Source organism: Erpetoichthys calabaricus, chromosome 1, assembly GCF_900747795.2.
Source record: "Erpetoichthys calabaricus chromosome 1, fErpCal1.3, whole genome shotgun sequence".
Lineage (NCBI taxonomy): Eukaryota > Metazoa > Chordata > Cladistia > Polypteriformes > Polypteridae > Erpetoichthys > Erpetoichthys calabaricus.
Window position 1 is genome coordinate 171902692 of NC_041394.2, and position 16312 is coordinate 171919003.

The window sequence follows — 16312 nt, forward strand, 5'->3', positions numbered from 1 at the left end:
TGGTATGGTGGAAGTGCCGCACTAGCACCTGGAAGCACCCTCCTCCACGTTCCCAGGTGTGGCGGAAGTGTCGTTCTCCCAGGCTCCACGACGCTTGGGGTGCCCCCAGGCGGTGGCCACGAGCCCCAGTGGGTTTGAGCCTCCTTGCTCTGTTCCCGTGGTCCCCTCATCATCCAGGGTGGTTGCCCCCTCGCGGCCTGGGGGATGTATAGACCATCTCCCGGTCCTTTCAGGCATCCCAGCTGGGTCTGGCCCCCAGCCTCCTGCGACAACTGGTAAGTTCTAAGTAACCAGGGTCTCCAGGGATATCTCACTTTTTTACTGTGGTGTTGACGTATATGTTTCCCTAAAGGAACTCTGTCAGCCTCTGGGACAAGATACTAAAAAATATCTCTCCTTCTACACTCAGTAGGTAGATGGATAGAAATTAGCTGATGGTTCTCGACTTTTACTCTTGTGGAATCCACACACTTTTGGTAAATCTACACTTGATTTTTTAATAAATTTGCAGCACTTTCTTAAAAAATGTTTTCACTTTGTTATTATTGGTTACTGAGTGAAGAATGATGAACACAATGGCAAATTATTCCATTTAAAATTAAATCTACAACACAATAAAGAGTGGTAAAAAGTGAAGGGATTTGAATCTGAATCCACTGCATATATTATACACACAAACACAGTCTGCAGTTTTTGCCATTCACGTGACAAGTTTCAGCAAGAAATAGCTTATATATAAACGCGTGGAAGAGTGTTTGTCTGTCCAGAAGTGAGAGGTGGAGCAGGGGTAAGGGTTCCGCCTCTGAGGAAACAGAAAACTCACTTAGCCACTAATAACACAAGCCACGTCAGCAAAACGAAACCTCAGAAGACAGACAAAGTCGCTTAGCCACTAACATTGGCAAAAAAGCGATGCGAGCACGTCGGCAAAACTAATCCTCCTAGGAGAGAGATGCCCAGAGTAGTTCCTTTCAATTACCTGACATTGCCACATTTCAATTTTTTTTTCTGATGATTTCAATAATTTCTAGCTTTTTACAGCACTGGCTTATACAGCAAGTATACTACAAGCCACAAATGGTAGAAACTTGTAGTTCATGTATTTCAGTACACAGAAACTATTGTTTAGCCATTTAAACTTAGTACTATAAAAACCTCCTAAAGTTTGATATTGTAAGTGAGTGAGACAGAGAGAAAGAATGAATAACAGATTACAGAATAAACCATTACAATATAAATTCTGTACTTACTGCTTTCCCACCTCTAGCATTCATGTTACAGAGCTCAGCAGCACAAATTAAAGAACATGCAAATAAAAGCCCAACACTCCTTGAAAAAACCTTAAAATCAACATGTCTGTTTTATGTGAAAGAAAGATGAACTTTACATCATTTTTAAGAAAGGCTATAGTGAATAATGCTGATGGTACAACTATATTACTTAATATAAACTTGTTAATACATATATTGAGCTATACTTCAGGATGCCATAATGCATTTACTGGCATATAATTTCATTAAAGTATAATTTGATTAATTTTACTTATTGGGAGATTTTCTTTGGGCAAAATCTATGTTTAAATCTGAAAGAATGGTTGGCATGAGGGATATTCATTCTTTATAAAAAATAAACATTACATCAATAATTTAAGGTAATGCCTGCAAAAAAAATATTAAAATTAACAGTCTTATGCAGTCAGTAAAAGCCCTAATTTTGACGAAAAACCTGCATTTAGATGTGTTTAGTGTTCCTGGCAAAGTTGTCCTTATGATTTTTGCTTATCATGCAATAGTTGATTGCACTATTATATAGTACAGCATTTCCCAACCTGTGGGCAGAGGTCAATCCCTGCTCTGACAATTGCGCTCGATTCACAGTGGCAGCATTGCAGGTGGATCATAATTTACCTACTCCACCGCCCAGACTGGCATGTGAAAAACTGGGTTGTGGTACCACAATGGTTGAGAGACACTGGCATCGTATATCTTACAAAGATAAAACTAGCTGAAGAGTACATAAAGGCAGCAAAGATGAACAATGCATAATAAATAGTTTGTAGTGAATTGCTTTGTTGAGAAAAGCACACAATCAGACTTGACTTCAACAGAAAATGATAAATCTCTACATTGAAAAAAACACCATAACACCACTGCATATGTTGCCCATTTCTGAAATATTCATTTTATACATATATATATATATATATAAGATATTGGCAGGTTATTCTTTAAATTGCAAAAGAAAATGCCAGAAAATAAAACACAATAGCTGATTGTTTGAATATTTTCACTTCTTTCCCCCAAAGTGGAAAAAAGACAGGAATGACCAAAAGTTAGAAAAAATAAAATAAAATGCTGGTAGAAGATTTTAGTTCTTCTAGGAGCTTTGAAAGGAATCAGATTTCTCCTTCATAAATGAAGCAGTTCCATTCGGGTAGCTTGTGTCAAATATCTAATTTTTCAGAATGGATTCATATGACTGGAACACAAACTGTGAAACTTCTGGAGCTCGACACTTCAGAGAAAGCTATGGAGGAAAGAAAAAAAACTGTTGGCCAAGATATTTCACAGCAGTCTGGTCCAAATAAAACCGTATACAAATTACCATTAGAGAATTAATATGTACTGAGATACAAATAGAAGAAATAAGCAGTCATAGAACACAGCAGTTTGAGGAGCACAAAAAGCACTTAGAGAAAGATTTGTAAATGTACACAATGAAATTCACGGATACATGTTTAAAAAAAGGTTTGTTGGTCAGATGTTAACATCACTATGAAAACAAAAAAAAACACAAAAGATCGAAGTACATATACAATGTTCTGTAGCTACATCACCTGAAGTGTTTTTATAGTGTATACAGTATATAGAAAAGAAAACCAAGCATAATGTATACAAGTTACAGTTGTGTTGAATTCCACACAAAAAAGTAAATAATTTAAAAACACAAGAGCTTACAATACATATGGGAAAAATAACAAATGGCAGAGTGACTTACCATGTAGCTTGGGCTACTTGCTTGCATACGAAGCTCAGCCAGAACCCATATCCCATTGGTTAGCCTCATGGATTGATACAGCATTTCCTGTCCATCAACGTTTCTCTTGGCGATGGAGAATATATTATTATTCTGAAGCTTGTTACTTGCAGCATCTAGAAACAAGAACATAAATGTTGTCAAATTGCAGAACTTTAGCACAGTTGCATATTTGTCAAAAGTTAACTTTTTTTAATGAAAGAAAGAAATTTTATGGTGTCCTTAAAAACAGAATAGAAAAAGTAAAAAAATAAATGACAAAATAGAGAATGCCAAAATACTATTACCATCATATCAACATGGTAGAGGTAAAGAGCATCAACTGTCAAATCAAAATTAAAAATGCTTCAAATATGTAGTTAAATAACTGGTAAAAACAGTTATTAAAACAGTTATTAAAAAATAATCATTTTTTTTTAATATATGCAAAGATTTTGCTTGGTACAGATACCACTTTTGATTATTGTCTCTATGATGTAAGAACTGCTGTGTTAAACCGCTTAAGCTCTGTTTCATATATCTTTTCTTTTTTGCTTTATACAGGTAGAACAAAGGAGTCTCCTCCAGCCACATAAAATGTGCACATTGTGCCAAAAAGATGCAGTTATAAAAGTAATCATTTTGGTAATAGGTTTTTAATTGTTTGAAAAATGAAATCCTTCAAAAATAGACAATTATATTAGCCAAAAATTACAATTACATGCAAGAGCTTCTGCTTACGCACACACAAAAAGTAAAATCAATAAGTAAAATAATGAATGAATTGATTATTTAATTTGTGTAGGGCCATCAGATAATTAAAATGAAATTCTTTAGTTTACTTTAGGTGCCTCTATAGCACCACACATTTAGCAAACAAAGAAAGAAAACAAAAACATGTAACTCTTCCTACCAGAATTAAGATGACAGTCTTTGATATGGAATTGTGCTTCATTTTCATTTGGAATGTCTTTCCAGGTTGCCAAAAAAACTTGCCTTTCTGTATAACACAAAGAAAAGATAAATGAGCGAACTCAAAATATGAAGACAACTGTATAAGGGAAATCTTTCTCATTCTTTAAAACATCACAATAAATAATTATTTTTTTGTAAACTGTATTTTGAAAATATGCAATTGTTCCAGATAACGTGTTACAATGAGTAGTTTACAAACTTTCTTTTTGGGGAAAAATAAAGTACTATCTATATTCAAATGGCGACTATTATGGAATTAAAATTTGTAGCATGCAGCAAAATAAAATGCATAGGCCTGCTTTTGCAAATTATTTTTTTACGCTGATAAAAAATGTGAAAGTAAAATCTGTTGTGGGTTTGACACCCAAGGTTAGACTTTATCTAAGGGTAGTAAATTGTTGAGGACTATATAATGATTAGTTATGTTCTGATATGACAAAACTATAGAATTTAAAAGTTTTATAGTCTTACTTTTTCTGTACATTATGGGAAGAGGAACTTAAATAGTCAACCTTTTATGGGATACAAGATCAATATTTTCAGCTGCCAAGATGGAAGTAACTAATGTCTCAATAAAGATTGGTCTCTATGGTTTGCCTCTCTAATTTACCAGTAAACAAGATTACATTATGAAAAAGCAGATGTAATTAAATAAACAATTCCTGCTGTGAACAGATGAATATACTCACCCATCCTGCCTTCCTCCACAAATAAGATACTAATAGGATAAATGCAGCTGAAATAGAAAACATCAATGTTGTTCTTCACTGCAACCTGTAAGTGGAAGGAATATAGATAGATAGATACTTTATTAATCCCAAGGGGAAATTCACAAGACATGATTGAGAGTTCTTTTGGCTTTATGCTCAATTGTATATAAAGTAGATACTTGATATTCAATGATTTAATGAACAAATAAGTTATTCTCAGACAAAGCCAAAGTAACAAGATGCACTCTTAGTAACTCTATCCATATGTTAAAAGGATGCTGGAAAGGGTTACAGTTGCTTTGTGTTACATAACAGGTGATAAAAAATGTCAGTACCTGAAAGAGACAAACAGCCTAGACATGCAGGGAAGAAGACAGAAAGGACAAGGTTCCATGGGAGTAGAGAAGATACAAGTTGTAATAGGAAAACTATGAGAGAAGTGAGTGGTTGTACTTGTGGCCAAAATAAATAAAATAAATAAATAAATAAAATGAGCAAAGTAAGCAAAATGAGCAGACAAAGGGAATGTAACATTTCTAAAGATAACTGTCTCTGATTAGCTATCTACTGTATCTCTCACCCCTTCACCACCTAACAGCTAATGTGTATTGAGTATACTGGCGCAAAAATGGCTGCCACTGCATCATCCAGGTGGATGCTGCATATTAGTGGTGGTTGAACTGGCTCCCCACTCACTGTCTAAAGCGCTTTGAGTACCTTGAAAAGTGCTATATAAAGATAATGAATTATAATTTTTTTTTGTTATTACTATACCACTGATCAGCATTCTCACAGCTTGGGCTTCCTAGTGTGGCAGAAGCAATAAAGGGGAACACTGTGCAGGTACTCGGAAGGTCCACGAAGGTGCTGTCTGAGGAAGTTGCAAATGCAATCTACAGAGGAAAGCACAATACAAAAGTTGAACGTTTTAACTGATCTACAAAATGTGGAAGGAAGGAGGAGTGAATTTAAGATAATAAACAAAACCGCAAAAGACATACAGTGGTGTGAAAAACTATTTGCCCCCTTCCTGATTTCTTATTCCTTTGCATGTTTGTCACACAAAATGTTTCTGATCATCAAACACATTTAACCATTAGTCAAATATAACACAAGTAAACACAAAATGCAGTTTGTAAATGGTGGTTTTTATTATTTAGGGAGAAAAAAAAATCCAAACCTACATGGCCCTGTGTGAAAAAGTAATTGCCCACTGAACCTAATAACTGGTTGGGCCACACTTAGCAGCAATAACTGCAATCAAGCGTTTGCGATAACTTGCAATGAGTCTTTTACAGCGCTCTGGAGGAATTTTGGCCCACTCATCTTTGCAAAATTGTTGTAATTCAGCTTTATTTGAGGGTTTTCTAGCATGAACCGCCTTTTTAAGGTCATGCCATAGCATCTCAATTGGATTCAGGTCAGGACTTTGACTAGGCCACTCCAAAGTCTTCATTTTGTTTTTCTTCAGCCATTCAGAGGTGGATTTGCTGGTGTGTTTTGGGTCATTGTCCTGTTGTAGCACCCAAGATCGCTTCAGCTTGAGTTGACGAACAGATGGCCGGACATTCTCCTTCAGGATTTTTTGGTAGACAGTAGAATTCATGGTTCCATCTATCACAGCAAGCCTTCCAGGTCCTGAAGCAGCAAAACAACCCCAGACCATCACACTACCACCACCATATTTTACTGTTGGTATGATGTTCTTTTTCTGAAATGCTGTGTTCCTTTTACGCCAGATGTAACGGGACATTTGCCTTCCAAAAGTTCAACTTTTGACTCATCAGTCCACAAGGTATTTTCCCAAAAGTCTTGGCAATCATTGAGATGTTTCTTAGCAAAATTGAGACGAGCCCTAATGTTCTTTTTGCTTAGCAGTGGTTTTGCGTCTTGGAAATTTGCCATGCAGGCCGTTTTTGCCCAGTCTCTTTCTTATGGTGGAGTCGTGAACACTGACCTTAATTGAGGCAAGTGAGGCCTGCAGTTCTTTAGACATTGTCCTGGGGTCTTTTGTGACTTCTCGGATGAGTCGTCTCTGCGCTCTTGGGGTAATTTTGGTCGGCCGGCCACTCCTGGGAAGGTTCACCACTGTTCCATGTTTTTGCCATTTGTGGATAATGGCTCTCACTGTGGTTCGCTGGAGTCCCAAAGCTTTAGAAATGGCTTTATAACCTTTACCAGACTGATAGATCTCAATTACTTCTGTTCTCATTTGTTCCTGAATTTCTTTGGATCTTGGCATGATGTCTAGCTTTTGAGGTGCTTTTGGTCTACTTCTCTGTGTCAGGCAGCTCCTATTTAAGTGATTTCTTGATTGAAACAGGTGTGGCAGTAATCAGGCCTGGGGGTGGCTACGGAAATTGAACTCAGGTGTGATACACCACAGTTAGGTTATTTTTTTAACAAGGGGGCAATTACTTTTTCACACAGGGCCATGTAGGTTTGGATTTTTTTTCTCCCTAAATAATAAACACCATCATTTAAAAACTGCATTTTGTGTTTACTTGTGTTATATTTGACTAATGGTTAAATGTGTTTGATGATCAGAAACATTTTGTGTGACAAACATGCAAAAGAATAAGAAATCAGGAAGGGGGCAAATAGTTTTTCACACCACTGTACATAATGTAGTATGTGGACTGTTTGAAAAAGGATTAGAAAAACACTAAAACGTTAGAAAAAAAATTAGATGAGATCAGGCCGTTCAGCCCAACAATGTTTGCCAGTCCTATCCACTTAAATCCACCAAAATAATATCAAGTCTAGTTTTGAAGGTCCCTAAAGTCCTACTGTCTACCACACTACTTGGAAACCTATTCCATGTGTCTTTGGTTCTCTATGTGAAGACAAACATCTTAATGTTTGTTTGGAATTTAGCCCTAACAAGTTTCCAACTATGTCACCTATAATCTTGATTAACTGAATTCTTGATTTTAAAGTAACAGACTTGATCCACTGAACAAATTCCATTCATAATCTTAAACACTTTATTCATGTCACCACTTAATCTCCTTTTGCTTAAACTGAAAAGGCTTAGCTCTTTTAAATTATCCTCCTAACTCATCTCCTAAAGGCCAGAAGGAATCAGCCTAATCACTCTTCTCTGGACTTTTCCTCAGCACTTTCTTTTGTTTGTAGCCTGGAGACCAAAACTGTACACAGTACTCCAGATGAGGCCTCACCAGTACATTATAGAGCTTGAGTATAACATCCTTGGACTTGAACTCCACACAATGTGCTATAATGTATAACCTAAAATTCTGTTTGCCTTCTTAATGGCTTTTGAACAATGTCTGGAAGATGACAGCGTAGAGTCCACTATGAGTCCTAAACCTTTCTCATAACGCATACTCTCAGTTTTAAGACCTCCTATTGTGTATTCAAACCTAACATGTTTACTTCCTATGTGTAATACTTTACATTTATTTATGCTGTCCAAGTCACTCTGTATTGATTCAACAAATTCTACATTATCTGCCAGTCTACCAAGCTTGATACCATCTGCAAACTTAACCAACTTGTTATTTATATTCCTATCTAAATCATTTATTTATATTAGCAATGGCCCAAGCACTGACCTCTGAGGGATATCACTCTTAACATCACCAATTTCAGAAAAGGTTCCTCGCACCATAACCCTCTGCTTTCTGTGTTTTAGCCAATTCTGCATCCATCTACACACTAAGACTTGAATTCCCACCTCTTTTAGTTTAATGCCCAACCTCTCATATGGCACCTTATCAAATATTTTCTGAAAGTCAACATAAATAATATTATATGAACCACACTGGTTGTATCTTTTTGTTGCTTCTTCATAGAATTCAAGCCTGTTAGTAAAACATAACCTCCCTCATTTGAACTCAAGCTGATTATTCAGTAACACTCGTGTTCTTGCCATGTGTTGCTGAATTTTATCCTTAATAATTCCTCCCTTGAATATACCTGGGATGCGCATTAACTTTACAGATGTACAGTTACTTGGATCTGCCCAATAACCCTTTTTATATAATGGGCTAATACATTCCATTTTCCATTCCTTTCAAACTTCCCCAGTGCGCAGTGACTTTCTACAATTGCTATTCCACCATCTGTATATTTTATTACCCTTTACTATTCCTGATAAGAACTCACCCCTCTTGGCTGTTCTTTTACTATTAAAATACTGAACAACTCTGTTTGGGTCATCTTTTTCACCTTATCTGAAATATTCTTCTCTAACTGCATTTTAGATTCCCTAATATCCTTCGTAATGTATGTTCTCATAGGCCCTATCATTCACATTGGAGTGATTAGTCTTACACACCTTATACAACTGTTTTTTCTTTTGCAGCTTCTTTTTTTATCTTCTTAATCAACCAGCACAGAGTTTTTATTTATTTATTTTTAAATTTCCTACCAATTCCACATTTTGGGACATACCTGTCCTGAATTATATGTAAAACATTTTTAAACCAGTTTCACTGCTCCTCTGCTGCTACCTAAACTTAAAAGCTTATCTTAGTTTACCCCTTTCAGACTTGGCAGTATTTGCCTTAGCAAAGTTTAAGTTAACAAGTTCTAGTGTTTGCATTTGCGCTCTGCCAAAACATAGAGAACTGTATTATATTATGGTCACTTGACCCTACGGGTTCAGACACCTTTTCGCCCTGAATTCTATATTGATTATTAAAAAATATTAAATCTGGACAGGCTTCCTCCCATGTTAGTGCTTTAACATAGTATGTTAAAAAATAGTCATGGATTACATGTAAAATCTCTGGCTCCTGCACTCCACTATTTGAAAGGTTAATATTCGAGTAGTTAAAGTTCCCAATGGCTATAATATACTCCTGTACTATAAATTTGCATTTTTGATATTGTTAAAAAGATGCACAGTGAAATTACTGTCTACATTAAAAGGTCTACAGTACTGTTCTAAAACAAGATCTCTTATCCCTACTACTTTCCAAGACAAATCCACACATCCTCACTAAGATGTGGCTCACCATCCAACTGAAAAAACGTGCACTTATATTCTGTTTTACATGAACTGCAACACTCTTTTATTTTTTGTTCTGCCTGTACTTCCTAAAAAACTTGTACCTATCTAGGTTACACTCCTATCCATTACTGTTATTTAGTCATGTTTCTGTTACCGCTATAATATCATAATTATGCTCCACACAACTCCAGCTTACCCATTAAAGCAAAATAACCACTGATAGGAAAGAAATTAAGGACCCACTGGAGAAACACAGTACATGCAAAAACTGTTGAATGATGAGAACAAATTTGCTAATAATTTTGATAGGGATGAAAAAAAAAGTTAGATGTAAGACCTCAACCATGAGGTTGTAAAATCATCATGGAAGATAACAAAAAAAAGGAGAAATCAAGTGTGTTTAGAGAATGTTCAAAAAACTGGATCTGTCAGTGAAGATGTAAGAGACAGTGTTAGACAAAACAATCAAGAATCAGACGAGAATTAATGTCATTTAGAATTACTGCAATTAACATTGGTTTAAGGGCCAGGAAAAAGTTATAATTGGTATTTAACAGAACATTCAGCTCAGTTTTGGGGGTTTTGGGACCTAAATTGTCAGCATCACAAGTCAGGAACGAACTCTGGGCATAACAAAGATTTATTAAGAGCAACACCCATGCACATTAATACGAATGAGAACTAGTAATTAACTTGACACACGTTTTAGGGGTGTAGAAGGAAAGCCTGGGTAACCGGAGAAAAGGAAAAGAAATACATAACATTTCTAAGAAAATTGAAGAGTTATTTATTTTTCTTTTGCATATGAAGACAATTCTGCACAAGAAAACAGATAAGAAGAAGCTTACCAATATTTGTCAAAAATTTTATGGCTAAGAAGGTTTACCTGCAGGTTATTAAGAGGTTCCATCTTCATAACAGGCCCTACTGTGCTAAGAGGCAGTACAACATCAATAGTCTGGTTGGGACTGAGGGGAGTAAGGACTTGAAGTGCTGCAGCAGGAGCCAGGCCAAAACTTGAATAATAAACAACAAAAAAATGATATATTAGTTTGTCAACAAAGCTATTTTAACCTTACACATATATGTCTGATAACACAGAATGTATTTTCATTTGATGTGCACATATAGCCCTTAAAAGTACAGGCCCAATACTTAGATAAAATTTAGACCATGTTTTTTACTAAATAACAAAAGTTAAAAACATTTATTGGTGTTTCAAGCATTTCAATACTAAGGCTGCTCCTCTCAAAACAAATTTAACTAAAGGGATGTTAAATGGATGTAAAGGGATGCAGTGATTCCAGTTATCTTTTGTGCAACATAAGTGCTATAGTAGTACTTAGTAGTTTCTTAATATACAGTAATCCCTCCTCCATCGCGGGGGTTGCGTTCCAGAGCCACCCGCGAAGTAGGAAAATCCGCGAAGTAGAAACTATATGTTTATATGGTTATTTTTAGAATGTCATGCTTGGGTCACAGATTTGCACAGAAACACAGGAGGTTGTAGAGAGACAGGAACGTTATTCAAACACTGCAAACAAACATTTGTCTCTTTTTCAAAAGTTTAAACTGTGCTCCATGACAAGACAGAGATGACAGTTCTGTCTCACAATTAAAAGAATGCAAACATATCTTCCTTTTCAAAGGAGTGCAAAGCAAGCAGTCAAAAAAAAAATCAATACGGCTTTTTGGCTTTTAAGTATGCGAAGCACCGCCGGTACAAAGCTGTTGAAGGCGGCAGCTCACACCCCCTCTGTCAGGAGCAGGAAGAGAGAGAGAGAGAGAGAGAGAGATAGCGAGAGACAGATAAAAAAAATCAATACGTGCCCTTTGAGCTTTTAAGTATGCGAAGCTCCGTGCAGCCTGTCCTTCAGGAAGCAGCTGCACACAGCCCCCCTGCTCACACCCCCCTACGTCAGCGCAAGAGAGAGAGAGAGAGAGAGAGGAAGAGAGAAAGTAAGCTGGATAGCTTCTCAGCCATCTGCCAATGAAATCAACTGGGCAAACCAACTGAGGAAGCATGTACCAGAAATTAAAAGACCTATTGTCCGCAGAAACCCGCGAAGCAGCGAAAAATCCGCGATATATATTTAAATATGCTTACATATAAAATCCGCGATGGAGTGAAGCCGCGAAAGGCGAAGCGCGATATAGCGAGGGATCACTGTATACAATCATTGCGTGATTTTTTTTCTTATTAAAACAAAATAGTTCAAAGAAATTCCACCGTGGTATTCTCTGCTGCATCATATGACTGTACCTTCTGCTTAACTTTTTTCTACTTAACTTTATATACATGCATACTGTAGATCTATACAAAACCAATTTATATATATTTCAACCAATGTATATATCTGAACGGAAGTATTCAAACCAATGTATATATTCAAACCAATGTATCTGAACTGATTATATATATCTCTGAATCAATTTGTATATTTAGAACCAATCTTTTTTTCCTGAATGGCCCCTCATAATATACAGTACAGTGGAACCTCGGTTCACGACCATAACTCGTTCCAAAACTCTGGTCGTAAACCGATTTGGTCGTAAACCGAAGCAATTTCCCCCATAGGATTGTATGTAAATACAATTAATCCATTCCAGACCATACGAACTGTATGTAAATATATATTTTTGTTAAGTTTTTAAGCACAAATATAGTTAATTAAACTATAGAATACACAGCGTAATAGTAAAATAAATGTAAAAACATTGATTAACACTGAGAAAACCTTGAACAGCAGAGAAAACTAACACTGCAATAGTTCGCGCTATAGCGCTACCAACTGCTGGCTAAAAACACTTTTTTTTTTTTTTTAATAAGTTTTAAGCACAGGGGAAAAAAAATGAACATTTGAAAAAATCCGTAATTTAATAAACCACCAAGAAAAGTAACATTGCAACAAAGCACGCTACGAACCGATCGCTGTAAACAGAAGTGAAAACAAAATCAAGCCCAGTGCATTCTTTAACTGCCTTTTCTACCTTATGAATCCAGCCCTCTTGCTCGTGCTGCCTGTGTGTGTGTGCGTCTCTCTCTCGCGCTGCCTGTGTGTGTGTGTGCGGCTTTCTCTCTCGCTGCCTGTGTGTGTGTGCGTCTCTCTCTCGCGCTGCCTGTGTGTGTGCGTGGCTCTCTTGCACTGCCTGTGTGTGTGTGCTTCTGTCTCTCTCTCCCGCTGCCTGTGTGTGTGCTTCTGTCTCTCTCTCCCGCTGCCTCTGTGTGTGCTTCTGTCTCTCTCTCGCGCTGCCTGTGTGTGTGTGTGTGTGTCGTGCTCTCTCTCTCTCTGGCTCGCTGCACAGGAAATGCACAGGGAGAGACTGAACATGTACAAACCGAAAGGGAAACTGGCTTGTTCATATACCGAGTGTGTGGTCGTGAACCGAGGCAAAAGTTTGGCGAACTTTTTGGTCGTACACCGATTTGTACGTGTACCGAGACGTTCGTGAACCGAGGTTCCACTGTATATACAAAGAGATCTTGCATGAAGAAGGGGCCCGAGTTGCCTCGAAAGCTTGAATATTGCAATCTTTTCAGTTAGCCAATAAATTATGTAATTTTTCTTGACTTCTAATTACATCCATAATAACTAACATTGTACAACACCCTAGCATTATGAACAATGTGTAACGTAACAGAAGCATTTTTTTTATTTACACCCCCCCTTTTGCCAAACAAAACATGGGAGGTGAGCTAAAGAGGAGAGTGCACAAGAGAGGATCTAAGATTCTGGATGATCTGGAGAGATTCTGTAAATTGGAACAGTCGCATATTTCCTGCTCTATATTCTCCAGGTTTATAAAATGTAATAGGAGAAGAACTAGTGCTGTTTTTTTTGGCAAAGGGGGGGGGGGGGGGGGGGGGGGGGGTTGGTATGGCTTCTTGTACAAAGGATTAAATGAAGGGTTGCCAATAATCAATGTACATGTGGTTTTGTTAAAAATAATTGTTTCTTGATGAGGAATTTTTTTTTTTCTTAGAATAAATTTACTTTGGTTAAAGTAAATAACTTCTCTAATTTTTCAGCACAAGACTAAGGTAATTCAATAAAAAATGTATTTATTTTTTTAATATAATAATTTTTTTACATTTCTTTACCAGGGGAGACCATAGTTGTTTGAAGGGACTGTATATATTATTACATGTGTTGAATTCTCAGCCACATCACCGTGTTTATGGGATTAACTAATTTTTCTCATCCCTCCTGAATTCCTCAGTTACTAAATTGGCTCCAACCTAGTGACGGTATTTTCTTATTCTGTTTTCCCCCATTTACCTAACTTACATCTGTTAAGTGTTAATGACAGAATGTAATACTTTAGATACACTAACATAAAATCCCTGGGTGGAGACCTCTATGCAAATTACATTTACTTACTTGGCTGAATCCTTTATGCAAAATGACTTACAACATTTAAAAGATACAATTGGATGCATTTCTTTTGTTTTTCCAATTGGAGCACAGTAGGTGAAGTACCTTACCCATGGTCACACAGGGTCAGTAGTGGGATTTGTACCCATAATTTCAGAGTTTGTAAATTAAAGCCTTAACCACAAATTAAACTGAAACTTAAACTGAAATATTGAAACGCACAAAAGATTTTTTGATTTTTAATTGTGTATTTCACAGTGGCAGTGTCATTTAGTGCAGTTGGACCCCTCTCTGAATTTTCACTCTCTCTTACAAGCTGCTGCAAAGACAGGTTTAAAATTAAAATATAGCCAAACAGAGATAAGATATCCATATATATAAGTATATATGCATATAGGTACAGTATTTATGATTTTGTAGCATTTCAGGTCCTTACAGCTCCAAACAATGGCAGCATGTAAAATTTTTAAGTAACATAAATTAAGATAAAGCAAAGTCTTTAATATAAATTTGGTTTAAAAGAATAATTTTAAATCAAACAAAGATTTTTTCCTCACCTGTTTCTGTTAAATTGTATGGCAAAATCGGTCATAACTTGCATTGCCTTATTGCTTAGAGTCATTTCCATCTGGATGGTTCCCATTCTGCGAGCTAGAGTGCCAGAGATTTCCAGGCCTTTCGCTTTCACAGCAGGTAGCCAAACCTATATAAAGAAGTTGGATATTAAAGCAAACTGATTTTATCCTGCATCCTATATTAAAGAGGATAAAACGTTTTTCTGTTGGTTACAACACTTTATTTAATGTAAGTTGAATCAGAGAACTAAATAAATTCTGAAACATAAATACACATATAATGTTTCTATGTGGGTTGTATTATTTTTAAAACTTTTTATTGTCTCTTCAGTCAACTTCTTAGAGGGGGATTTATTTTCCTCACAGTCTCTCTCTCAGATCTTTGAAGTGTCATCATTAGAGACTTAATAATTTACCAACTGTTATACCTTTACTGAAATTTAATTTATTATTGCTTACTTTATATAGCACCATACATGTTTAGTAGAGTAACAAGATACTTAATACACGATAGATCAAATAATACATGGAATGTGTACATGAGCAGATACAGTGCAATTAAAAATTATAATATTAAAAAACCAAAGGTGAGCAAAACAATTTTTTGCCACAAATGAAATGGAAAAACAACACTTTTATAATGCAATATAAAACATTATAATTGAAGGAAAGTATAAATGGACATATAGTCAAACCTGTATCACCACCACCTGAACACCAGCCCATAAATACTTAATATAAATTGATCCACCAACCACTGAAAATTTTTTTTTTTTTTTTTTTTGTTCTTTATTTCGCCTTATACAATTTCTTGTATTAGGAATTTGGTAGTTTTCGCATACCCCTTGGGGTCAGAGCGCAGGGTCATCCATTGTACAGCGCCCCTGGAGCAATTACAGGTTAAGGGCCTTGCTCAAGGGCCCAGCAGAGCAGTGGCCTTTTGACAGTGACGGGGATTCGAACCGGCAACCTTCGGGATACCAGCGCAGCTCCTTAGCCTCAGAGCCACCATTGGCTCAAAACAGAAATGCATGATTATACAATAACTAATTTCTCTTCATAGTATTACCACTACGTCAGGCGATTTTTTTGATGGAAAAGGCAGCACAAACATAATAAATATGTGTTTCTTTTGGTGAGGCCTGAATCAACCAAACATTGCATGCCTACACATTATAAGTGATGGTTAATATCTTTGATGATGATTTGTACTGTAAATGAGTTAACAGAGATACAGTAGCTAACAAGTTGGCTATTTTAAGATAAAACATTTCATTAGCAGAACAGGTTGGAAACATATATCATTGGATTTAAAATTGTGGTCTGCTGATTACCTGTGATTCACAAGCATTAATTGAATGGATTACAAGATGATGGTCATCATTTCAGAGCAAAGTGTGTGTTAAAACTCTCAAATGATATGCCAGTAAGTTATTTATATATACATTTAAGTTTTATAAGAATCATGCTGCTGCACAACTCAATTACTACAGTGAAGCGACCATCACAAAGCATATCATCAAACTTTCATGTAGACTGTGTATAAGCATATTGATAAAATTCATGACAAATCAACAGGGTAAATGAACAAGATATAAGTTTATTAATTAACAATAGGAAAACATTATTCATGCCTGCTTTTTATATACTGAGCTCACTCTCTAGATCATTCTGCTTTAC

The 16312-nt window shown here is 36.3% G+C and overlaps 1 protein-coding gene across 2 annotated transcripts in view; it reads right to left on the reverse strand.

Moving 5' to 3' along the window:
* Positions 1-1341: 1341 nt before the first annotated feature.
* ap1b1 (adaptor related protein complex 1 subunit beta 1) overlaps positions 1342-16312 on the reverse strand; it is a 148431-nt gene continuing 133460 nt past the window's right edge. For both annotated transcript variants that reach the window (XM_051931943.1, XM_051931948.1), the window contains exons 17-22: positions 14615-14760; positions 10568-10697; positions 4680-4764; positions 3929-4015; positions 2998-3152; positions 1342-2526 (exon numbers count right to left, since the gene is read on the reverse strand). In XM_051931943.1, the coding sequence (XP_051787903.1) occupies positions 2452-2526; positions 2998-3152; positions 3929-4015; positions 4680-4764; positions 10568-10697; positions 14615-14760 (678 nt within the window). In that variant the 3' untranslated portion in view covers positions 1342-2451. The remainder of the gene's footprint in view (positions 2527-2997; positions 3153-3928; positions 4016-4679; positions 4765-10567; positions 10698-14614; positions 14761-16312) is intronic.